The following is a 24,114-nucleotide window of genomic DNA, read 5'->3' as shown; positions in this document are numbered from 1 at the left end:
AGGTTGTGTGTGGGGGAGGGATAGCTCAGTGGTTGAGCATTGGCCTGCTAAACCCAGGGTTGTGAGTTCAATCCTTGAGGGGGCCATTTTGGGATCTGGGGCAAAAATTGGGGATTGGTCCTGCTTTGAGCAGGGGGTTGGACGAGATTACCTCCTGAGGTCCCTTCCCAATTCTAATATTGTATGATTCTAATTATGAATTACCCTGCTCATTCCTTGTAGGTGCATACATCAGGATTGGAGAGGCATATAATTGGGGGGTAAGAAATAAAAATGCTCATAAACTCTCCATGTAAATATTAGATCAGGAGTGGGCAAACTTTTTGGCCCAAGGGTCACATTGGGGTGTGAAACTGTATGGAGTGTCAAGTAAGGAAGGCTGTGCCCCCCAAACAGCCTGGCCCCTGACCCATCCAATCCTCACCGCCCCATCCAAGGACACCCTGCTCCAAACCTCCCTTCCCTGATAGGCCCCCCAGAATTCCCATGCCCTATCCAACCTCCGCCCCATCCAACTGCTCCCTGTCCCCTGACTGCCCCCAGGGACCCACTAACCAATCTTTTCACTGCCATGCATGTGCCGCCACCACCCCTTACCATGTTGCTTAGAGCGGCAGGAGCTTACAGCCTTGCTGCCCATGCGGCAGCATGGCTGCAGGGCAGGGGGGACAGCAGGGGAGGGGCTGGGGACTAGCCTCTCCGGCCAGGAGCTCAAGGGCTGGGCAGGACTGTCCCGCGAGCCGTGGTTTGCCCACCTATGTATTAGATCCTTGGGTAGCAGAAAAGATAAAACCAGGAAGGAGGAAGCTCAGTATCGAATAGTTTATTCATGCACCTTGCCAAAAAGGATTTTATTCTGGAACTTGGTCTCTCAATCCCTGATCTAATGGGTTGGGAGTACTGCAGACACAAAGTGCTTGGGCTCTGGGAGGAAAAAGCGAGTGCTTCAAAGAAAATTTTGTCTGGCATTGTCAAAATGATGATATATAGAACAGACAGCCTCAACATTCGGGAAGGAGTCAAATATTTAATGGGGAAGAATTTGGATCCTAAAAGTTACCATGGGGTGGTTATTTGTCCTCCTCACTCTCTGGAAGTAGAAATGGTTAGTCATTTCCCTTCTACGCTAAATATATATTTGTGAATGAGTTGTGATACAACAAAAATATGACAGTCATGGAAGGTAGAACAGTTGAATTTAGAATTGTATCAATTTTTATGGAAGACCTGCTTTCCTTTTCAGCCAGCTCTGCATCAATTGAGCATGGGGTGTATGTGCATGTGTGTGTATTTAAATATAGATGCAAAAAAGTGGTAGGCCTAGGTTCGGAACACAATTATTGTTCCATATATAGAATTGCAATAGCTTTTCAGTATGGACAACATATGTTACTCTTTGGGGAATAAATATGTGTATAAAGTTAGTTAGCATTCAGTGTGTTTTTGTTTCATTTAATAAAACCTTCAAATATTGGTTTACTACTTTTTTCAGAAAAAAGTTTCTTTCCTCCACAGGTTGGGGAAAATTACAACCCTGCAATCTGTTCCCCTTCCCTTCTTTAGGGCTGCTTATGCTTCCTCTACACTGGAGCTGCTAACATGAGGGAGAACACTCTTTGACAGGTCTGACAATGGCTTTCCATCCAGTAGAGGGCAGTGTTTGGAAGGCAGGAATATGCCAAAATCTTAGTGATGTTATGTAGATGTTACTTAAAGGGAATATTTTAAATGGAAACTACAGTATGTCTTTCAGGATTCCAAGTTCATGAGCAGTGGATTTTTTTTTAGAGAGGCAGTGATTTCTTTATTTTAAAATCATTTTATATTTTTATTTGGCTGCCAGTACATTTTAAGGAACAGTAGGCATATATCAAAGGTTAACAGCTACCACTTTGCACTTACTTAGCACCTTATGTGCAAGGGTCTTGAATCATTTAACAAATTTTATTATGCCTCATGTGAGCAATAGTCAAAGTAGATCACAATAGGAGGGAATATTCACCCTTTTTTTTTCCCCTTGTCATCAGAGGTATTGATGTTGAGTGAAGTGGTTTTATAACACCTTGTGTATAAGAAGAAATGTATCTAAAAGGGGTTCATATTCCCAGGCAGTACATAGTCACCTAAACAAAAATAATGCTCTTGTGTCTGCATTGTGTGGAGATGCATACAGGCCATATCCCTAATGCTCTTAACTTCAGTTTCTACCAGGATGAAGTCTCCATATTGATGTAAAACAAAATGTGACACCCTAAGAAAATTCCTGTGTTTTAGAAGATAACCTTTGCAAGATAGATTTTATACATAACGTGCCTTCCCCTGGAAGGGAGAGGTAGCTGGCAGGAAACTGGTATTTCTTCCTTCCCTTCTTCCTCTTTTAGGAAGGAGAAGCAGCAGTGGTGGTTTTCTCCCTTTTCCTGCTCCCTCTGTAGGGCAGAGAAGGCAAAGAAGAGGTGTCCACTATTCTCTCTTCCTAATGGGATATGGGAAGCTTGGAACAGATACTCCTTTAAAGGAGAGAAGGCAAATAAGAGATTCATTCTTAGCTAGGTTTCAGAGTGGTAGCCGTGTTGGTGTGTATCAGCAAAAACAACGAGGAATCCTTATGGCACCAGAGACTAACAAATGTATTTGGGCATAAGCTTTCGTGGGCTGAAACCCACTTCATCAGATGCATGGAGTGGAAAATACAGTAGGCAGTATAAATACACAGCATATGAAAAGATGGGAGTGTTGGGGGGTCAGTGCTAATGAGCTAATTCAGTTAAGGTGGAAATGGCCTATTCTTAACAAGTTGACAAGAAGGGGTGAATACCAAGGGAGGGAAAATTGCTTTTGTAGTGCTAATGAGGCCAATGCAATCAAGGTGGCCCATTTCAAACAGATGACAAGAAGGTGAGAGTATCAGCAGAGGGAAATAGGTTTTTGTAGGGCCCCATCCACTCCCAGTCTTTATTCAGGCCTAATTTGATGGTGTCCAATTTGCAAATTAATTCCAGTTCTGCAGTTTCTCCTTGGAGTCTGTTTTTGACTTTTTTTTATTGAAGAATTGCCACCTTTAAGTCTGCTATTGAGTGTCCAGGGAGATTTGAAGTGTTCTACGGGTTTTTGAATGTTATAATTCTTGATGTCTGATTTGTGTCCATTTATTCTTTTGCATAGAGACTGTCCTGTTTGGCCAATGTACATGGCAGAGGGGCATTGGTGGCACATGATGGCGCATATCACATTGGTAGATGTGAAGGTGAACGAGCCCCTGATGGTGTGGCTGATGTGGTTAGGTCCTATGATGATGTCCGCATATCTATTCAAGGGACAGGGTTGTTGCAGGAATTGGTTCCTGGGTTAGTGATTTTGTTGTGTGGTGAGTAGTTGCTGGTGAGTAGTTGATTCAGGTTGGGGGGCTGTCTGTAAGCGAGGACTGGCCTGTCTCCCAAGGTCTGTGAGAGTGAGGGATTGTCCTTCAGGATAGGTTGTAGATCCTTGATGATGCAATGGAGAGGTTTTAGTTGGGGGTTGTAGGTGATGGCTAGATGCACTCCATGCATCTGATGAAGTGGGTTTTAGCCCGGAAAAGCTTATGCCCAGATACATTTGTTAGTCTGTAAGGTGCCACAAGGACTCCTTGTTGTTCTTAGCTAGGATACCTTTTCTTGCATTATCAGATGCTGATGTAGCTCCACCTGCTGCTCAAGAACCTCAGCCAGGCACTAGCTCTTCTGATTTCAGATTCCCATGCCTAGTGAGTCTACACTTCATGAAACAGACTTAAACTGGGCAAGAGGAGGAAAGCTCTATAGTACAGAATTTACCCAAAACCAGGCTAAGAGGAAGAGAGGGATCTGCACTCCCTTTTGCTTGCCTCTCACTTTATCCCATGCCTGTGACATAGGGAGCTGCTATATTCATTTTGCAGGTGGAGAAACGGGCACTCAAATTAAATGAGTTGTCCAGTTCGATTAATTATGAGTGTTGGAAATAGAACTCAGGGCTCCTGGATCCCTGTCCCTTGTTCTGAACACTATTCCACACTCTCTTCTATATATACATAGTGGGCATTTGAGCTATGAAGTTTTCTTGGATATTTGGATGATGTCCATAGTGGTGAATATTGATTTGGCCCATATCTTGTGGGTTCTTTCTCCCTTGATGTCCATTTGACTTTCTTTAATCCTTGTACTGAATGTGTACTGGGCTTTGGTTTCTTGTTAATTGTCTCTGCTGGTAGACCAGTACAGAGACCTGATTGATGCCATTACTGAGTGCAGTTTTAAAAGAAAAATCAATGAAGTACAGTGGTATGGTAGTGATTGCTAATGATAAATCATAAGCTGGGGATTTGAACAAGAGGGTTAAAACCTATCTGCATCTAAGTATACAGCTTCCGGCCACTCAGTCCCATGACATTTGGAGGCAGATTTTAAAACTTTTGTTTTTTGAGAAGACTCAGCTCAGATACAGCATCTTTTCATGGAAGATTTAGGATCTGTGGTTCTGCAACACAGGAAGGGTGCAACAAGGATTTCTGGGGTAGGCCTGAGATCTTTGGGACTACGCAGGGAAGATACTGTGAATCTTGGGCTGTTTATTGGGGTCCTCCTTCTTTCCAGTACAGAAGACATGGCATACCCAGGTGATGTGCAACCACTGGCTCTGCACTTATCAATCCATATTCAGATATCTTAAACTGGTGTTTGAAAGCTGCAGAAGGGACAGCTCCAATAGTAGGTTAGACAGCACAGTTTGCATTATCTTTTCACCCTTCACCATCTGCTTCATAAGATTAGGGTAGTTCTTCTCTCTTGCAAGCTACCTATTTATTGTGTTAATTTGTATTCTGTTCATCATCATCTGTATGCATTACAGAAATTAAAATGAATTGTTGCCAACAACTGGAATAAATCAAGTCTACCTCCAGATTCTGTCTCCTACTCCATCCACTGATGGGCTAAATATCCTCTGGCTACAGACCTGAGTTAAAAACCAAAGAAACAAAGCTCTTGCACTGCATCCTAAATATGTCTTAAAGCAGAGGGAGCATAGAGCCTTTTTCAGTTTCATTTTGGTGCCATGCAGAATACAGAAAAGCTAGAGAATTGAAACCAAGTGTACTCTCAAACAGGAAATCCGTCCTTACTTGTGCTTTTGAGATTGCTTCTCAAGATAATTTCCTTTTGTTGAAAAGCTACTGCATTGGATTGAAATATGCAGATGGTTTTGACACCACTGTGTCAGGATTTTGGTATTAATTCAGCAGTGAATTAATTAACAGAGGCACAAAGTGTTTCCCCCCTCCCCCCCCGGGACCTGAGAGTGCTGCCTCCAAAGTGCTACCAGGCTTTGCCAACTTATGACTGAGAGCAAGCTCCTGCATGGGATCATGGGATCTCACAGGTTACTGGACTGGCCTAGCCTATAAGTATAAAAAACCTGTGTGGATGTTGCAGTTAGGTATGAAAAGTGCTGGGTGAAATGTGAGGCTTTAAATCCTATGTCAGGAGTAAGGACCCGCTGCTAGCCTGCTTACCTGCTGCTTTAACCCCAAGAAGCTTCATCAGCAAAGCTGGGCCCGATTTCAGCCACCTGATTGACTGAGCTGCCTGATTGGCTGAGGGATTTGCAGATCTACTCTTAAGATCACCAGCAGCAGTAGGACGTGGGTTTCTCAAAGCGTACGCCCATGGCTGCGATCAGGGCCATCCCTAGCCGTTCTGGGGCCCTACGCAGCCCCCCCCCCGTGGGGGGGGCAGTCCTCTATCAGGGGAGAAGGGCTGGCCCCAGGCATCCGTGGGTGGGGGGTTGGCTGGGGGACGGGGGGAGCTGTCCCTCAGCACTCACAGGTGGCGTGGCTGGGTCTGGATCGCTGCACTTCCTGCCGCCAGTGACTGCAGCTCTGGCCCTGCTGCAGCCCTCTGTGGAGCGGGGGCGGGAAGGGGGTGGAGCAGGGGCAGGGCTTTGGGGAAGGTGTGGGTGGGGCTGGGGCAGAACAGGTGTGGGAAGAGGCAGGCCTGGAGCAGCATGCAGCTGCGTAGGGCACCAGGAAATTTGGCCCTATGCAGCTGCGTACTTTGCGTATGAGTAGCGACAGCCCTGGCTGCGATAACTCCTGTGCTTGCTTATTCCCAACCTTGCTCCCACCCTGTTCCCAGTCCTACTCCTACCTTGGACGCAGCCCTGCTCCTGCCTTGCCTCGCCTCACTACAAGCAACCTGACTCAGACCCTGCGCTCTGGCTCTGACAGCTAGCCTCTGACCCTGGGCTCCAGCTCCTGGTTCCTGACTCCTGCTCTGACCACTAGGCACAGCTGTGTACATCTTGACAGGATACCATTTAAACATTTTAAAGAGGAGTTTTGAAATGTAGCTTTGAATCTTGTGTAGAAACTTTAAAGGCTTCATCTCAGATAATGAACTTTATTTTGAGCCAGGGAAATATATTTTCCTTTTCAGCAGTGTGGTAAGTATTATTTCGTGCTCTTTTGGGGCTATCGGATGGGCTTTTTAACTTTTGGTGCTAGAAATTGTGACCCAAGTAGAAATAATTCTAAAATAATCTGTCATATAGTTGCCCACTAAATCTTTTTTGTTACCTTTTCAATAGGACTATGGAGTCAATAGTAGTCTATTCCAGAACCCAGCAAAGCTCCATCTTACTATTGGGACGCTAGTGCTCCTGAATGAGCAGGAGATCCAGAAGGCATGTGAACTCCTGCAGAGAAGTAAAGAGGACTTTATTAAGTAAGTGAAATAAAGGCATGATGGGGCAGGGGGAGGGGCATGGTCACTGAATGCAGATATTTGGAGAACCAAACTTGATTTAGAACACGGGTAACTAATGCTGGAGAAAGTGGTTCACCAGTTTGGTGTAATTCAGCAGTTTTGAATCATTGTTTAAAAATTTGTAAACTACTGAAACATTTCAAACAAAACCACCCAGAAGAAAGACAAGGACATAATTGTATTTTGTCTCAATAACTGAGGACTTTCTCTGTTTGCCAGAAACCTTCAGTAGTTATTTCTTTATATCCCAGCAGTCCCCGTTATTTTACTATGAACTCAGATTATTTTTTCCTCTGCTGGCCACAAGAGCAGGAAGAACTCCATTGTCTTAACACTTTTTGTCTGCAACAGTCTCGGCAAGTTGCCTCCCTTCTGCCTAAGAACAGATGCTAATATACCCCTGAAATGCATTTCTTAAGGCAAGTAGCCCTGTGCAGAAAACCTTAAAGACAGGATGAACTGTATAAGTAATCAGTCTGAAATATTAGCTCAAGCTGCTATGGCACTAAGACTGTCATCATTTCCAGGATAAAGCCATACTATTGGAGGTTTAGAACTAGCTGAAAGCTTGGTCTAATGCAGGAGTCCTCAGCCTGGTGCCTGTAGCTGCCATGGCGCCCACCAGGGCATTTTTGTGTGCCTGCTGGACACCCGGCCACCGAAATGCTGCTGAGAAGCGTTGTCGTTTCTCGGCGGCATTTTGGCAGTGACGCTTTTTCCCGCTGCTGCTTTTTGTGGTGGCATTTCGGCAGCGGGGTGTCCGGCACCCACCACAGTCTTCTGGGAATAGCAATATATTATTCCGACAAGAAAGGTTGGGGACCACTGGTCTAATGGGTATTGTATTGAGATAATCTGACTACAACCCAGAAATATTAGACAGTCTGAGATATTTTATTTTCTTAAAACAAGAAGCTTTTTCTTTCTACTATCAGTCCATATGCAAAACTTCCCCAACTTAGAGTTCTCTTTGTGGGTTGATGATAGAGTATGGGTTTATCTGTTTGTTGATCTCTTTTAATTATAACATCAGATATCCAGGGTACAGTATAGGTCTCCATTTCAGCTCTCCAATGGCATTTTCATGTGTTCTGAGCATTCTCAATGCTTTGTAAACTTTTCCTCTGTGTATATGTCTGTTAGCATGCAAGCAAATGGAACCACCATTCTACGCTGAGCAATAATCTACACATAGCCAGGAACACGCTAGAGCCTGGCTTGTTAGAGAATGTTGGTCAGGGCCCTGTTAACTCCTACTCTCTCCAAAATACTTCAGGATAAACATGGAAGAGACCATAGTTCAGGGCATCCTTGAAATGACTGCAGGTTTAGTAACAAAGCACCTACCATTTTATTACTGGACCGAATATAATGGGATATAAATCCAAGACCTTTTGATGCTTTAGTTCATGACTTTCTGTCCCAGAAGTGAGTGCTTGCCAACTGAGCCATGCTGAATTGTCGTCATGAGAGAGGAAGTCCATGCATGGGGCCTGCAGAGTCAGAGGGCAAGGCTTTCATTCTGGATATAGCAGGCACAGCTGTGAAAGAAACTGGCTGCTCACCAGCACTGGCTAGGTTCTGGAATGGAAATTGGATGTTATGTTCTTGGAACTGCTGCGTTCCTCTCAGCATAATGATGAGGGAAACTGTATTAGTGATTTGGTCTGTAATTGTATTAGTGATTTGACTCTGGCTAGCATTTTTACAAGCGTTGTTGCTTGACTTCTGTAGTAGTTGTGGGAGCTGCTAGTAAACTTGAATGAGGGTAAATGTAGCATAAACAGTAAAACATGAATTCACCTACTTTTGTATTCAAAATGGATGCGCTTTTTTTTTTTAAATATCTTGGAACTTTTTTTTTTTTTTTAGCAAAACTGTTGGAGGCAAATCCCTGACCGTGGAGGTGGCAGGGATAGAATACATGAATGATGACCCTGCCATGATTGATGTTCTTTACGCAAAAGTTCACATGAAGGATGGATCAGACAAGTGAGTTCTCTGTGCTTTCCCTCTTTTGCTCCACAGGGGTATGCAGACAGTACCTGAGGAGGCAGAAATAATACAACAAAAGCAAACTTATTATTCTCTGAGCTGATGGGCAGTGCTGGAGAGAATCACACTAGCAATCCAGAAGATGAGGTGGTGGTACTTTCTATTCCCGTGGAGCTAAAGCTGTGATGTGTTTGGTCTTTAGATTGATTGTTGGTAGTGTTGCAGACAGATGTCATTTGTTTTTAGCACTCTTAATAGTTGAATAATGGAGTCAAGCAAGGCTGAGCTCATGCTTCCCCGTGCTGGGTAAGGGAAACTATGACAAGCAGGGCGGAGATGATGCTCATGGGATGGCACTGGGAGGAGATGACAGGAAACCTAACTTATCAGGAGAAATTAGCTGTTATGGAGGAAGCCAGGCAGCTAGCCCTGAAGGAAAGGAACAAGCTGGTCTTTTACAGTGTCACTAGGCTTTCACATACACCCCGCCCCCTTCAGATTTGAAGTCTGTTCTGCGGAGAGAAAAGGAAGGGAAGACCTTTATTTTTATGGAAGATTCCCTGAAAATTGCCCACACTTCCTTTTTTCATCCTGAAACTTCAAAGGATGCTTTGTTGGCCAGTTGGTAACCTCTAAGAACTATCCAAATCCCTCAATTTTGCTCTGATTAGAGAGACTGCTGTTGAATAATGCCAAGCGCCTCCTTCTCCACTAAGAGCTGGTAATGCTGATTCAGTGGTACTACTTTTTGCCCAGAGAAATGAGAAATATGTGGCAGCACAGAGTACTGTGTATCAGCTACAAGGCTAGTGCTGGAAGAGATTTAATGAGGATAAGGGTATCCACATGGTTTCCTATGCCAAATCAGAACCTTGGTCCAAGTTTGGTATGTTGCTTCTCACAATAGTCAGTAAGTGAACCATAGAGGAAAGTTTACCTTGCTATTTCCTCCCATTCACGTAAGGCATCTAGCTAACTGTACTATGTTGTGCGTGGCAATGTCAAGAGAGGAGTTCCTGACTGATCTTTGCATGTTCTTGATCAGCTTATGCTATAAAGCAGATTTGATTTCCCTATCTTAGCTTGCATAACCCTAGTGGTATTAGATACTGGAGAGCCCTTCTGCATATATACTGGCTCAGCCTAAGAGAGAGCATGCTCTGATGTTTCCCACATGGCAAAAACTTGCGTTATAACAAATTAGAATGAATTATATTTCCTTGATTAACTTTATAACATAATAAAGCACCAGTTTTACTTGAGCTATTCCCTGTTAATTTGTTTTAGTATCGTCTGTAATGATATTCATTTAATCTTTGTCATTGCTAATTTTAAAAATCACTGATGTAAAGCCAGAAAGTAAGTGACTAAAGCCCATGACAATCGGTTTGAGAATGTTGAAATTATCATATGACCTGTGGAAGCCTATAAGAGGCATCACAAAGCCAGTAAGTAGGCTGTATAGTTAACTTCTGAGGGCTCATCAAGTGATATTTGGAGTTGGTCCTAACACTGCTCTATGTCCATCTTCCTGATTTGAATTGAGAGACCCAGGTTGTGGCATCTTGTGGTGGAATGGGAAACTATTGAGTGAATTGTATTCATGGACATGGATGGTGACCAGGCTGTAAAAAAATCCGTTCCATTTAGTATGCTTATATCTTATTTTAATGGATAGGAACTTTGGATTGTATGGAACGCTCACTGCCTGTAGTGTGATGAGGCATTACTTATGTTGTGAAGGGAGAACAGTATGAAAAATCTGCAGATACTTAGAAAAATACATCCTTCAAGTTCCAATATAATCTACCACATCAAATGTCCTATTATGCTAATGTCCTCTTTTATTGAAATATTTGTAACAGAAGTTATTACCCAGGAGCCTTTGCAAACAGCCAGAACTTTTTTATATTTGTTTCCTTATTTGCGTGAGCTCTATTTTTTTTTCCCTGTCCCCTCAGACATTAACAAAAAACCATCCTGTCTCTAAATACAAAAGCAACTGAGTAAACACAAAAACAAGGTCGCAGTCTTGCATGGCATGATTATGATTAGTCTGTTATCTTTCCAATAGAGTTTCACTCAGTTTTTCTTCTTTGCATATTGACTTCATTTTATATATACGCTACCCTCTTCTGGACAAGAGAGTAAAAGTGGACAAAAAAGCTTTTTTTTTTTCCCCCTCTTGGCTTTGTAATGTCCTATTTCTCCTTCCCCTTCTCTCTCTCTCTCTCTCTCCCCCCCCCCCCCCCAACCTTCCTAGATTACAGCTAATAGCTGATAGACTCATGGAGCAGTTTGTTACCTCTGGGCTGATGATGAAGGAGTGGGATAGGGTGAAACTCCATGCTACCATCATGAACACTCTCTTCAGGAAAGACCCAAATGGTGAGTATCTTTAGAACCCTTCTGGAAAATCTGAACTACTGAACAAGAAGTGCTGTGTTCCCTGGTATTGTGTGTCTAGATATTGCTGTGGTTCACTTCATAGCATTCATTGGCTCTGGGCCAAAAGATAATTGGTTCAAGTTCTACACTCACCATTGCATTCAAGTGCATTAATAGCAGGTGTGCTGCATTATTAGAGGTGTTGACCTTCGATGAGAAGTTAAACCATGGCCCTATATAATCATCTCTAGGGGAGAAGTTAAAGATTTCATATGACTTTTGAAAATAGTTCTGTTGTTTTCATCAGTATTCCCTTTCTTGTTAAATGAGGTTCTGCTGTCCAAGGCTGAATAAGAGCTATTGCTGAGTGCCTAATGTCTGCTATTTCTGCCAAAACAGTGTCTGCACTGGCAGGCTGTAACGTATTTCTTAGCTAACTCTTTATTTTATAAAGCTCTGTAAGATGGCTTGCATATGGAAGATGCTATGTAGTAAAATCAGACCATAGGGTTGTCAATTGGGCATTGAAAATTAGTGGAATTTTTTTTTTGACAGTTTTGGCCTTAATCTTCCTGTGCCTGAGTTCACCAGCTGTAAAATGAGGATAGTAATACCACCTGTTCTCAGACAGGTGTTTTGATGATTAATTAATGTTTGTGAAGTACTCAGATACTGTGGTAGAAGCATCATAGAAATGCTAGACAAATTCAGACTGGAAATAAGGTATACACTTTTGACAGTTCAATGGTTAATTACTCTCAACCATTTAGCAAGCGTCATGGTGGATTATCCATCACTGACAATTTTTAAATCAAGACTGGATGTTTTTCTAAAAGATATATTCTAGGAATTGTTTTGGGGAAGTTCCAATACCTGTGGTAAATGGGAGGTCAGACTAGATGATCACAATGGTCCCTTCTGACCTTGAAATCTATGAATCAAATGCCTGTGAGGAAATGAATAATTTTGTATTCAGTGCAGCAGGGTTTGGATGGTCTCTTAGGTGAGACCTGGGACCATACATTGAATGTTGTGGATAAAAAGAAATATTGAATAACTATCCTTTCACTGAATGAGGCAGAGAGGTCTTATGGAAAAAATAGCATGTGATCACATACTTAAAGACTGTATTATTGTGCATACACACAAGGTTGTAGTTCCTGACTTTTCTGGACGTGACTACAACCTTAATGTTTTGTTTTGTGTGTGTTGTTTTTATATGTATAGGTGTGTGTGTGCGCGCGCAAGAGAGAGTGTATTGTGTGTGTGATATATTTAAAAAAAATATGTAAAAAGTGCAGGGAAATTTCTCAGAGACTAATCCAGATTTTCTAGATGCTGTCAAGAATGTACTTTGCATTATGATCATATACTCAGTAAGGTACTTTATGGTATCCCAGGAGATGCATGAGTTTGTCATTGCTGAATTTCTGACAGGCCAGAGAAATTGGAATCTGCTTTGCGTGACTGATTCTATTACATTGTGCTGTCAGCCATACAAAACCCTCACAACAATATTTGTGATTTGGGGTGTTGCCTTTCAAAATTAAACGGCAAGTTTTGCTCACATAAAAATGCAGTGAGACTAGTGTACTAAATGTTTTATTAACTGAATACATAGACTTTAGGGGGGAAAAGATAGTGAAAAGTATCATCCCATCTGAAGTTCTCGCTTGTGACTTTTTCACAGTTGAAGAGAAAAATAATGCAGCTACAGGCAAATCATCTTTGAAGGAACGGGAGACATTTGATGGCCGAAATATACTGAAGGTCGGTGCTAAATGGTCATTGTGACTTAGCTGGGTTGTGGTACAGTATATCCAAAATAAGGTGAAACTTCACTTAAAAATGTATGTGTGTGTGTGTGTTGTGCCCTTGATCTCCAGGGGAAAAATCTGTTTTAAAAATAAACAAATCTAGATAACTAATAATTGGAAGTATTGTGGTATTTATACATGCCTTCTTAAGGCCAGTGAGATTTTAGAACAAAGAAGGATGCATGTGGAAAAGATACTTAATAGGCATCTGTGTTGTGGTTTACAGTAACAGTGTTTACCCCTGGAGACTTGCAACCAATTTTTCCATAGGTCAGAATAAAAAATGACTTTGCTCTTGTTGTAGTCACTAGTTAATAGTCCCATCAATTAAACCAGTTGTCACATCATACATTTTTATCATGATTTTTTGCTTAAAAAAAATAAACATCCAAGATTGGAATAGCTGGGAGAGGTCTTAAATCAGGATTGAGAGCATTGGCAGTAATCTGAGTGTGTCCAGGACTGGCATACCAGACAATGCAGGTTTTATCCAATGAAACCTGCAACAGTGGGACGATGCTGAGGCCTTAGGTTTTAGGTAGGAATCAAGACACATCAAAGGACTTGCGGGCATACGAGGAGGAAGAGCTACTGGGAAATCATAGCAGTGTTTTTGTTTTGTAGGATCAGTGTATAATTTCATAGATGTTGGTGTTAAATTGTTGGTTTAACGAGTGGTGGCTTACAGACCAGGAGGGGAGTTGTCCTCTCATGTATCTTCATCCCAGATGGCTGCGGAAAAAGGGACAGTAAATGAAGTAAAGCTACTATCCGTCCCAAAATGTTGTTGTGAATATTGCATCATGACTCAGCGTTGCCCTATGTTGAAGTGGCGTACATTGAGGCAATAAGGACACAACCATTGCACTGCTCTTAATGTGATCTAAGATTGTGATGGGCTCCCAAAATCCTAAAGCTGGATCTGAAAACAGAGGCTACTGCATGTCAGAAGTGCGGTGTACTGACACGTCCAAGGAGGAAGCTTCCAAGGTATGAGGCCACATTATGCCTAGCTCAAACCACTATTCCCAGTCCTTCATTACATAACCATTACATTTGTCCTCAGATTTTAATGAGAGAGAGAATCAAACTATCATTTTTTCTTTACGTTTTATCCAAAAAACCTCAGTGCTTTTTAAGAAATAAAAGATGCTCCCTCTGCTGGCTCCACAATTTATAGATTGCTGCACCACTGTGTCTTAGGGACTGTCTGCTGCAGTGATTTATGGTATGTAAAAGCAGGGAAACGCATCCGATCTACCACAAATGTCTATTTCTCATTCTGCTGCACTCTGAAATATGAGACAGTGTCTTTTTAAAACTCCTAATTGATTTGTACTGTTTTAGCCAAAAGAGCTACTGGCTGTTGGAGCATGAAAAGACTGTTGATAACTACTTCAAAGCAAGTCTTGTTGTAAGAAGTGTTGTCATTCTCCTCTACCCCCATCACATTCCTGAACCTGGTCACTTAATATTTCCCTTCTGTCAGCCACATGCCCGTAGCAACTTCTGTTGGCACTAATTCATTATATTACTCATTGTGGGCTGGAGGCTTTTCAATAGTAGAGCCATGCCAGAACCAGCCATCGATCTAGTGATGCATTCCAACTCGACCTTGCAGGGATGTGCTGATTTTCTTGCCACATCCCCCCTTCCCTCATTTCATATACATTATTTACACTCTTCTCCTCAGGAGGTTGCCCTTTTGCAAAGTGGCTTCATTAATGTCTGAAATAGGATCTGAATGATAGGCTGATGATTAATATACTGCCACTACTCATGCTGGTATTCCAGGGCTATTCTGTTGTCTAAGTGCAGTGTGCTTTACAAACTTTCTCGTTTCCATACACCCTAAACTTGATCCTCAAGCATTCTCTGAAATTATTTGGTTTTGATAGCATTGTTTTCATAAAGGAAGTTAGTAAGCAGAGTGGGGAAATAATACTATAGACATGAGCTAAATCATCACAGTGTAAAACTGAGTTTTATTCTACCCATCCTAGTTCTCATTGTGCAAACAATACCACGGCACTGTTCATCATAAATGACAGACTTTGTTTGGTAGAAGCCAAAGACTGGAGTATCAAGGGATACTGCAGCTCTGGATTGTGGTTCATTGTCACAGTCATATGGAGACTTAGGACATGAATGGCAGGGGTAATGCAAGTCAAGGTTGGTGTGTGTGCTTGCAAAGAACTTACCTAGCTCTAGCTAGTGTATTTAATCTTACTTCCTGAGGAAATATTTGACGGTCTGTACCCCTGTATTCACCCCGGCACACTATTGTAATAATCTTTGTACAAAGTATGCCTTGTAAGGTGTCTTTTGAAAACTCAGAATTTGCTGGTCAGTAGTGTCCTGATAAAATGTGTGGCAGCATATATAAAGTTATAAGATTCCACTGTATGGTGTTACTAAGACTTGTTTCAAGTCTAGGGAGTGTCCAAACCAGTTCCTTAGAGACAGAGGGCAAGCTGACACCTCAGCCAGGTGTAAACAAGGTCAAATGGGCCATCACCTGTTAAGTGGCTATTTATTGGCAGGAAAGGGGATACGGGCAAAAAATCTACATCTTAGGGCACTTCTACACTTAAAAGCTGTATCGGCGCAGCTGCACCGATGCAGCTGTATTGCTGCATACTCTTACGTAGATGCTCTAAGCTGACAGGAGAGAGTTCCCCCATCAACATGGTAAAACCACCTCCCCAAGATGTTCTCCTGCTGACATAGTGCTGTCTACACAGGGAGGAGGTTAGATCAGTATAACCACATTGCTCAAAGGTGTGGATTTTTCAAACCCCTGAGCGATGTAGTTATACCGATAAAGGTCTATAGTGTAGACCAGACCTTAGCAAAGAAACAGCATAGGGCTCCTGTCCAGGGAGACTGCCTGGCACACTGCTCCCAGCTGGAGAAGCTTCTCAAAGGAGGGAGAGGGCTATAAAAAGAAAGGGGAGACAACCCAAAAGGTCCCTCCCTTTCTCTCTGCCCACGGCATTCATGACACCTGAAGACAAAGGAAGCAGCATTGGAGTAGGGAAGGGATCCTGACAGAATGTAGTTCAGTCAGTAGAACTACCAAAACATGTGGTGAGAGAAACTGCTTGGAATTTACACTCGTTTTGTTAGGCATTAGTTGCATTTTACTTTTATTTTCCTTGTAACCAATTCTGACTTTTACGCCTCGTTACGCATGTTCACTTAAAATCTGTCTCTTTGTAGTTACTACAAACTTGTTTTGTTTGTTTTTTTTATCAATCCAGTGTGCTTGAATTGAAGTGTTTGGGAAAATCCACTTGGGATACAGTATTTGTGCATATCGTTTCTATTAACAAAATGATGAATTTTTATTGTCCAGGAGAAAGCTGAGCAGTACAAGACGCACATTTCTGGGGGGAAATCTAAGAGTGGGAATGTGCTGGTGTCGCACTGCAGTGTAGTTAAAGAGTGTCTGGCTGCAGCACTCCTACAAGATAGCTGGGAGTGACGTACATGCTGGAAGCTGTGTGTGAACAGACCAGGAGTGGTGATGACAGCCGCAAAGCAGTGTAAAGGGCACACCACGTTAAAGAGTTGAGGTGACGCAGCTGTTCGTCAGTCTAGATTGTACCCTGGGCATGTCATGATAGTAATAATTTAAAACATTGTTTTCCCACCAGTTTTTGGAGAGTTAAACATATCATTCTTATTAGCATTAATAAGGATTAGCAGTGTCAGTACCATCCTACCCTAAACAGAGAATAGATCTCTTAGAATGAGTGGCATTTGGAAAATAGTTACTTCCATTTTGAAAAACATTTTAATGAAAAAGGCTCCCCACTCTAATTGATGCCAAGAGCCCAGTTTGAAAAACATTGGTCTGCCCAATAGCCTAGTGTTTAATGCCCCGTACTGACATGCTAGATACCCAGGCTTTATTCTTGTTCAGTCTGTTACTCTTAAAGGTAGTAGATGGCTTCATATGCATTACCTCATAGAACCTTCAGCAGCTCCTTGTGGTTGACAGCTCTGGAAGGAGTTAAGTTGAGCCCTTTTTGATTGGGAGAATGATGCTGAGATAAATACTAAATTCTAAATAAAAATAAAATGGAATTTTTGGCCAGCTGTGTTCAGCAAGCAACACATACAAGGTCCAAGCACCAAAGTGCTGAAATTGTTCAAAGTCAGTAAACATGCAAAGACCGTGTTGGCATAAATCTGGTCAGAAAGCAGACCATCACGTAGTTTAAGAAGATCAAACATGCAAATATATAATGGGTATAATTTGCTAGTACATCTGAAATAAAGAAGGTCCAAGATAGGATGGAAAAACATCTGGATTCTTGTTGGATGAGAATTGAGTGGTTTTTTGTTTTGTTGGTTGGGGTAGTGGTAATAAAGGAGTAATTGTAGTTATCTTTAAAGAAGATGGAAACTAACTTTGGGTAAGTAAATAGGTTAACCTTGACACATACATTATATTTCTGTTGCATATTAATAGGTACATAGGCAAAAAATCAAAGGGACAGTTGGGATGCAGCTATGAAAAATCAACTGAATCTCATCAGAAAAATTAATCTCCAAAAAGAGTAAAAGAAAATAAAAAGATAATGGAACTACTAACCAGTTAGTTTAATAGTTAATCTCTGTCATGGGTAACATATTTGAAGTTATGATAGAGAAGGTTAGCCTTGTGGTTGGGGCACCAGCTGGGATTCAACAGGAATAGGTTCAGTTTCTGCCACAGACTTCCTATGTGACGTTGGGCAAGTCAGGAAATGAGAGATTTAGTATCTGTAAAGAGTGTAATAATCCTCCCTTTTCTCACACTGATTGTCTTCTCTGTTTATTATTTGTATTACCAAAGTGCCCAGGAGTCATAGTCATGGATTGTAAGTAGGACTGTCAAGCGATTAAAAAAAATGAATTATGATTAATTGGGCGGTTAATAATAGAATACAATTTATTTAAATATTTTTGGATGTTTTCTACATTTTCAAATATATTTATTTCAATAACACAGAATACAAAGTATACGGTGCTCACTTTATATTTTTATTACAAATATTTGCACTTTAAAAAACAAAAGAAATAGTATTTTTCAATTCACCTAATACAAATACTGTAATGCAATCCTTTCATGATAAAATTGAACTTACAAATGTAGAATTATGTACAAAAAATAACTGCATTCAAAAATAAAACAATCTAAAAATTTATAGCCTACAAGTGCACTCAGTCCTACGTCAGCCAATCGCTTAGACAAACAACTTTTGGTTTCAATTTGCAGGAGATAATACTCCCCGCTTCTTGTTTACAATGTCACCTGAAAGTGAGAACAGGCGTTCGCATGGCACTGTTGTAGCCAGTGTTGCAAGGTATTTTTGTGCCAGATGTGCTCAAGATTCATATGTCCCTTCATGCTTCAACACCATTCCAGAGGACATGCATCTATGCTAACGATGAGTTCTGCTTGATAACGATCCAAAGCAGAGCGGTCCGACCCATGTTCATTTTCATCATCTGAATCAGATGCCACCAGCAGAAGATTGATTTTCTTTTTTGGTGGTTTGGGTTCTGTAGTTTCTGCATGTGAGTGTTGCTCTTTTAAGACTTCTGAAAGCATGATCCACACCTTGACCCTCGCAGATTTTGGAAGACACTTCAGATTCTTAAACCTTGGGTCGAGTGCTGTAGCTGTTTTTAGAAATCTCACATTGGTACCTTCTTTGCATTTTTCAAATCTGCTGTGAAAGTTCTTAAAACGAACATGTGCTGGGTCATCAGCCAACACTGCTATAACATGAAATATATGGCAGAATGCGGGTAAAACAGAGAAGGAGACATACTGTTCTCCCCCAAGGAGTTCAGTCACAAACTTAATTAACAAATTATTTTTTTTTAACGGGCATCATCAGCATGGAAGCATGTCCTCTGGAATGGTGGCCAAAGCATGAAGGGGCATACAAATGTTTAGCGTATCTGACACAAAAATACCTTGCAACGCTGGCTACAAAAGTGCCATGCGAACGCCTGTTCTCACTTTCAGGTGACATTGTAAATAAGAAGCAGGCAGCATTATCTCCTGTAAATGTAAACAAACTTGTTTCTCTTAGTGATTGGCTGAACAAGAAGTAGGACTGAGTGTCTAAAGTTTGTTTTACATTGTTTTGTTTTTGAGTGTAGTTTAAAAAAAAAACCCGACATTTGTAAATTACACTTTCACCGTAGAGATTGCACTACAATACTCATATAAGTGAATTGAAAAATACTATTTCTCATCGTTTTTACAGTGCAAATATTTGTAATAAAAAATATAGTGAGCACTGTACACTTTGTAATCTGTTATAATAGAAATTGATATATTTGAAAATGTAGAAAAACGTCCACAAATATTTTAATACATTTCAGTTCGCATTCTACTGTTTACAGTCTGATTAATTGCAATTATTTTTTTTAATCGCAGTTACTTTTTTTGAGTTAACTGCGACTAATCGACAGCCCTAATTGTAAGGTCTTCTGGGCAAGGACTTTCTCTTATTGTATATACAGTGCCAAGTGTGGTGAGGCCCTGATCTCAGTTGCGGCCTGTAAGTTCTGCTGTTATACAGCTGATTAAATAGTATGTTAAGGGACTGCATCTGCCTACACTTGATGGGGGAAAAAAAGATGTTTATTGAGTGATAAACAAGAACTAATGAAAAACAGATCTTGCCAAATGAATGTGATTGTATTCTCTGTTATAATTTTATGTTGGAGGCCAAGAATGTGCAGTGGACATAATCAGTATTTGGATTTCATTAAGGCATTGAATATAGTACCACATTTTAAAAAATAAAAACAACTTATTATGAGATAGAAAAATAACTGCCTACATAAAAATACAATAACACGGATTAACAGCTCCCTGACTGACTGTGAATAGAATAATCATTAATAGTACCATCTCCAGATAGGGAATGTTTTTCATAGTGTTCCACAGCACTCAATGTTCGGACCTATACTGTTTAGCTGTTTTATTAATGATCTTGAGGAAATAGACTCTGTTTCAAGTTAAATTTACAGACAATACAAAATCAAAGGGATAGGAAATATACATAAGGAGTCATCAAAACTGCAGAACAGTCAGAAAAGATTAGAGATTTTTCATTGCAGTCAACAAAGTGATACACTATAAATAAATCCAAAGTAATACATTTGGGGAAAAATGGTAACCAGTATAAAATGAGATAGAACTATTTAGAAAGTTTTGAATCAGAAAAAGACAGGATAAGAGAGAAACTGAACAGAAACCTGTAATGCAGCATTATTGTATGGGGGGGGAAGCTAGTGCTTTCTCAAGTATGTTTACAGAAGAATCAAAAGCAAAATTTCAAAGATGGTAATGCCACTTTGCGGAATACAGAATATTGCATTCAGTTCTGATCCTTGCATTATTTAAAGGATACTGAAATGCTATCCTAGATTTGAAAAGGGCAATTAGAATGACACTATGATTGGAGGACAGTTTTGAAGATGAGACTGAAGATCAACTTTTGTACTGTCTGGGAAAAGAGATTAAATGGAGGTCACTGTATAAATACTTTCATTGAAATAACATCCGTGAAGAAAGAGGCTTGTACACATCATCTGAGTATGGCAAAACAAGGAGTGGAAAATGAAAATTCATACTAGGCATTGAGAAAAAATTTCATTTGTTAGAGTTCTCAGTCATTAAAGTAGACCAAAGAAGTCGTCACTGGAAGTATTCAGAAAAGCGGAGACAAGTCACGTGAGGGGAAACTACAACGGATGAAGGTTGTACTACCTACCCTGAGTGGTCTTCTTTTAGCTTTGCTATGTGATTTGATGACCATGTGTCAGTAGACCAGGTACCTGACTTTCAGAGTTGCTGAGAACCCTCTACTTCTGTTGACATTAGTTGGAGTTGAGAGTGTGCCGCAATTCTGAAAATCAAACTCTAGGAATTCATTAGCTCTCCTTCTTGTTTCTTCTTCTCCTTGCCCATTTCCTCCTGTTACTCCAGTGGACGTCCCATCTCTTAGTTTCCCTGAAATCACTATTCTGCTGTAGACAGCAATCACCAACTTCACCTCTTTGGTGTTCAGGAGATGGTTTTCACCAGTAACTGTCAAGAGTTGAATTAAAATGGTTCCTTAATAAAATACAGAGACATAGTGTTAAAGTACATGAGAAAGAACAAGTAGATTAGGGAAGGGAGGTGGTTTATCCAAAAGGCAGCTGGGTCCATTTGTATTATAATTTCCTGAGTCTGTCTGAATTAACTCAGTGGTTCCTAAGCTGTACTCTGTGGACCACTCATGGTCTGAGTAGAGCTGGCTGATCATATGCTGGTGGCTGCTACTCCTTGTTTCCAGTTGCTTCTACGGGCATCCAGCCTCTTCATTGCAAAAATAAGCATAAACAATTATGGAAGCCGTTGGAAATTAGTCAGCGTAGCTGCATATAAGCATTTCCTGTAGTATGTACTGCATGGGGCCACAAGGATGTTGCACAGTTGCTCTTGATTAGGAGGAGAGGTGGGCTGCAGGTGACCTCTGTTGGTCATAGGTGGGCCACGCTTTGGAAATAAGTTAATTCAGGAGTTGGAAAACTTTTTCCAAAGACATGTTCAACCCTGTATCCACCAGTTTTTTGTATAGTAGACTTTAGAAAGTTAGCAACCTGTAAATGTGCAAAAGTTTGGTGTTTTCAAAGACAGCTAGTAATTCAGTTAATTCTGAGACATACTTGTATTTATTTGTTGGTTTGCAAAATGCTTTTCACCATAGCAGCTAGGCCTTATTTATATAGCTGAAGTGCATTTATTTTATAAACTGACGGAGAAGAGAGAGAATTAGAAGCTAAAACAAATATCTTGCATCGTGCCCTGAACATTGCAAAATTTGTGCTGTGAAGGAGAGTGAATTCCCAAGGGAAAGGCCTCCACTGAGAGAGCTTGTCAGCTAGCCCTAAAAAGTCTTGCCTTAAGAAACTACAGCAAGTACCTACCAGATTCATTTAACTGTCATGATGGAGTATGTCTCCCTGACTACCTTCCCATTGCCCTTAGCTTATGTATCACATGCTCATTGTTGATGTAGTCGTCCCACAATTTCACAATGAACTGTGATTTCATAGAACAGCAGTTGAGGAGAAGGAACCATCTGTTATATTTCCAACCAACCTGTGAATTTTTCACATCTACCAGATACCAAAATATAACTGGGAGATAAATAGAGCCTGAAGGAGGTTTTTTTTGTTTGTTTTTTAAAAAAAAGTAAGATGGCAATGGTAAGAAGAAGGTCCTAAATTGCTGTCAGTAATCTTTGGCCTCTCTGTGAACCAGCTCAGTCCTCAGCTGTTCTAGTAATGGTTGTGGTGGAAGCAGCAAAAGAGTTGTTTACAGGCTCCCAATTCTGGAAATGGTTCTATGCTGACTGCTTTAAGCTATATCAGCCCCTGTGACAGCCCTAAATCTCCTGCATGGAAGCTGGGGATCACTAAAATCCTGGAGTACTACAACTACATCCTCCTCAAACTGGGGCGGGAAGGGAGGTGGCATTAATTTAAGTGTTAATTAAGTGGCAGATCCTCTGCATAGCTTTGAAAAAAATCTCAATCTTAAAGCTGTATTTAGACACCTAAATAAATGGCTTGTTTTTCAAAAGTGCGGAGCATGCTGCAGCTCCCATAGACTTCAGTGGGTGCTGTTGGTGCTGAACGTTTTTGAAAACTCATTCATTCATGTATCTAAGTATTGGCTTTGCACCTGCGTTTAAAATGTTGGCAACTATATTATCTGTACCTTCAGTATGTTTAAATATTTTGGGATTGTTGCATGAAATTTATGCAAAACACCCAATGTTATATAGTGCTTTCTTATTTTTATAGCAAATATTTATTTTTGTTTTTGTATGTGCTTTACTTTGATTCATTAAAAGAAAACTTACAAAAAAAAATCACATGCAGTCCACAAATTCAACCCCCCCATTCTTAATAAGTAATGATAACTTTCCAGTAAGAACTGATTACATGTTTAGTGCTTTAAAAGCCAAAGCATAGCTGACTTAAGAGGTTAATTTTAATTTTGTTTCCTTTTATTGAAGAAAATATATAAGTAGTTTTGTTTTGCACTGTGGTTTACACTGAGACTTTTTTAAAAGCTCAATTGTAATAATTTGATGTTTATTTGCTTTGTTGGAAAGCCAGTTAATAGAATTGAGAGAAAAATGAATGATGAATTTTTGGTAAACTATGGTATTTGTATTTTGCATTGTATATTAATTGAGAAAATGGAGAATGGATCATTTGAATTTTTATGATGCTAGACCAGTGGTTCTCAAACTTTTGTGCTGGTGACCCCTTTCACATAGCAAGCCTCTGAGTGTGATTTTCCCCCCCCCCCCCATAAATTAAAACCACTTTTTTATATATTTAACACCATTATAAATGCTGGAGGCAAAGCAGGGTTTGGGGTGGAGGCTGACAGCTCATGACCCCCTGTATAATAACCTCATGATCCCCTGAGGAGTCCTTACCCCAGTTTGAGAACCCCTATGCTAGACATTCTACCACACAGAAGTCCATATTGCTTCATTGTATCTGTGATAAAATATGTACATGCGTATCTTCTACAGCCCCTTCAGAAATCTAGGATGCAAGAAATAACATTTAAGGGTTGTTCATCACCTTATCAAGAGCATAAGGGTCACACTGTACATCAGTGGGGTAGAGCCAGATATGTGTGCTTGCAGAACAAAACCAATGATCCAAATATCTATCTGACATGTTTGTTCTTTGTCTTTCTGATTTTTGAATCCCTGGTGTGGGCTGTGTGCTTGTGAAGGTAAAATGCTTCCCTCTCTTCCACTCCCAGTAATTTTTTTTTTCTATGCTTGCTGTGGAACTCCTCTGGAGCGTATCTTAATCATAAAACACCTGTGCAATAATTAAAGGTTTTGTTCATCATCTGACTAGAATACCTTAAAAGCCATTAAAAGGGAGCAGCTTTCGAGTTTTGACAGAAGGTGGTGTGCATTATAAGGAGCTGCCTCTCTGGATCAGCACCTGTCTGCCTGATCTTTCTGCAGTCCTTCTACATTATTTCTGGAAAGCTTCCAAACATCATTAAACCTCTTTCGGATAATCATGGG

At 40.7% G+C, this 24,114-nt stretch overlaps 1 protein-coding gene across 11 annotated transcripts in view; it reads left to right on the top strand.

Annotated features, from left to right (window-relative positions):
* The window catches only part of ASCC1 (activating signal cointegrator 1 complex subunit 1), a 46,309-nt gene that overhangs the window by 13,019 nt on the left and 9,176 nt on the right, over positions 1 to 24,114 (top strand). For all 11 annotated transcript variants that reach the window (XM_043519422.1, XM_043519419.1, XM_043519424.1 and 8 more), the window contains 4 exons: positions 6,601 to 6,737; positions 8,652 to 8,771; positions 11,038 to 11,162; positions 12,853 to 12,932. In XM_043519422.1, coding sequence (XP_043375357.1) covers positions 6,601 to 6,737; positions 8,652 to 8,771; positions 11,038 to 11,162; positions 12,853 to 12,932 — 462 coding nt within the window. The remainder of the gene's footprint in view (positions 1 to 6,600; positions 6,738 to 8,651; positions 8,772 to 11,037; positions 11,163 to 12,852; positions 12,933 to 24,114) is intronic.

Source organism: Dermochelys coriacea, chromosome 7 (assembly GCF_009764565.3).
Source record: "Dermochelys coriacea isolate rDerCor1 chromosome 7, rDerCor1.pri.v4, whole genome shotgun sequence".
Classification (NCBI taxonomy): domain Eukaryota; kingdom Metazoa; phylum Chordata; order Testudines; family Dermochelyidae; genus Dermochelys; species Dermochelys coriacea.
Note: the sequence above shows the minus strand (reverse complement) of the source record. Positions and strands in the feature narration are given on the sequence as shown.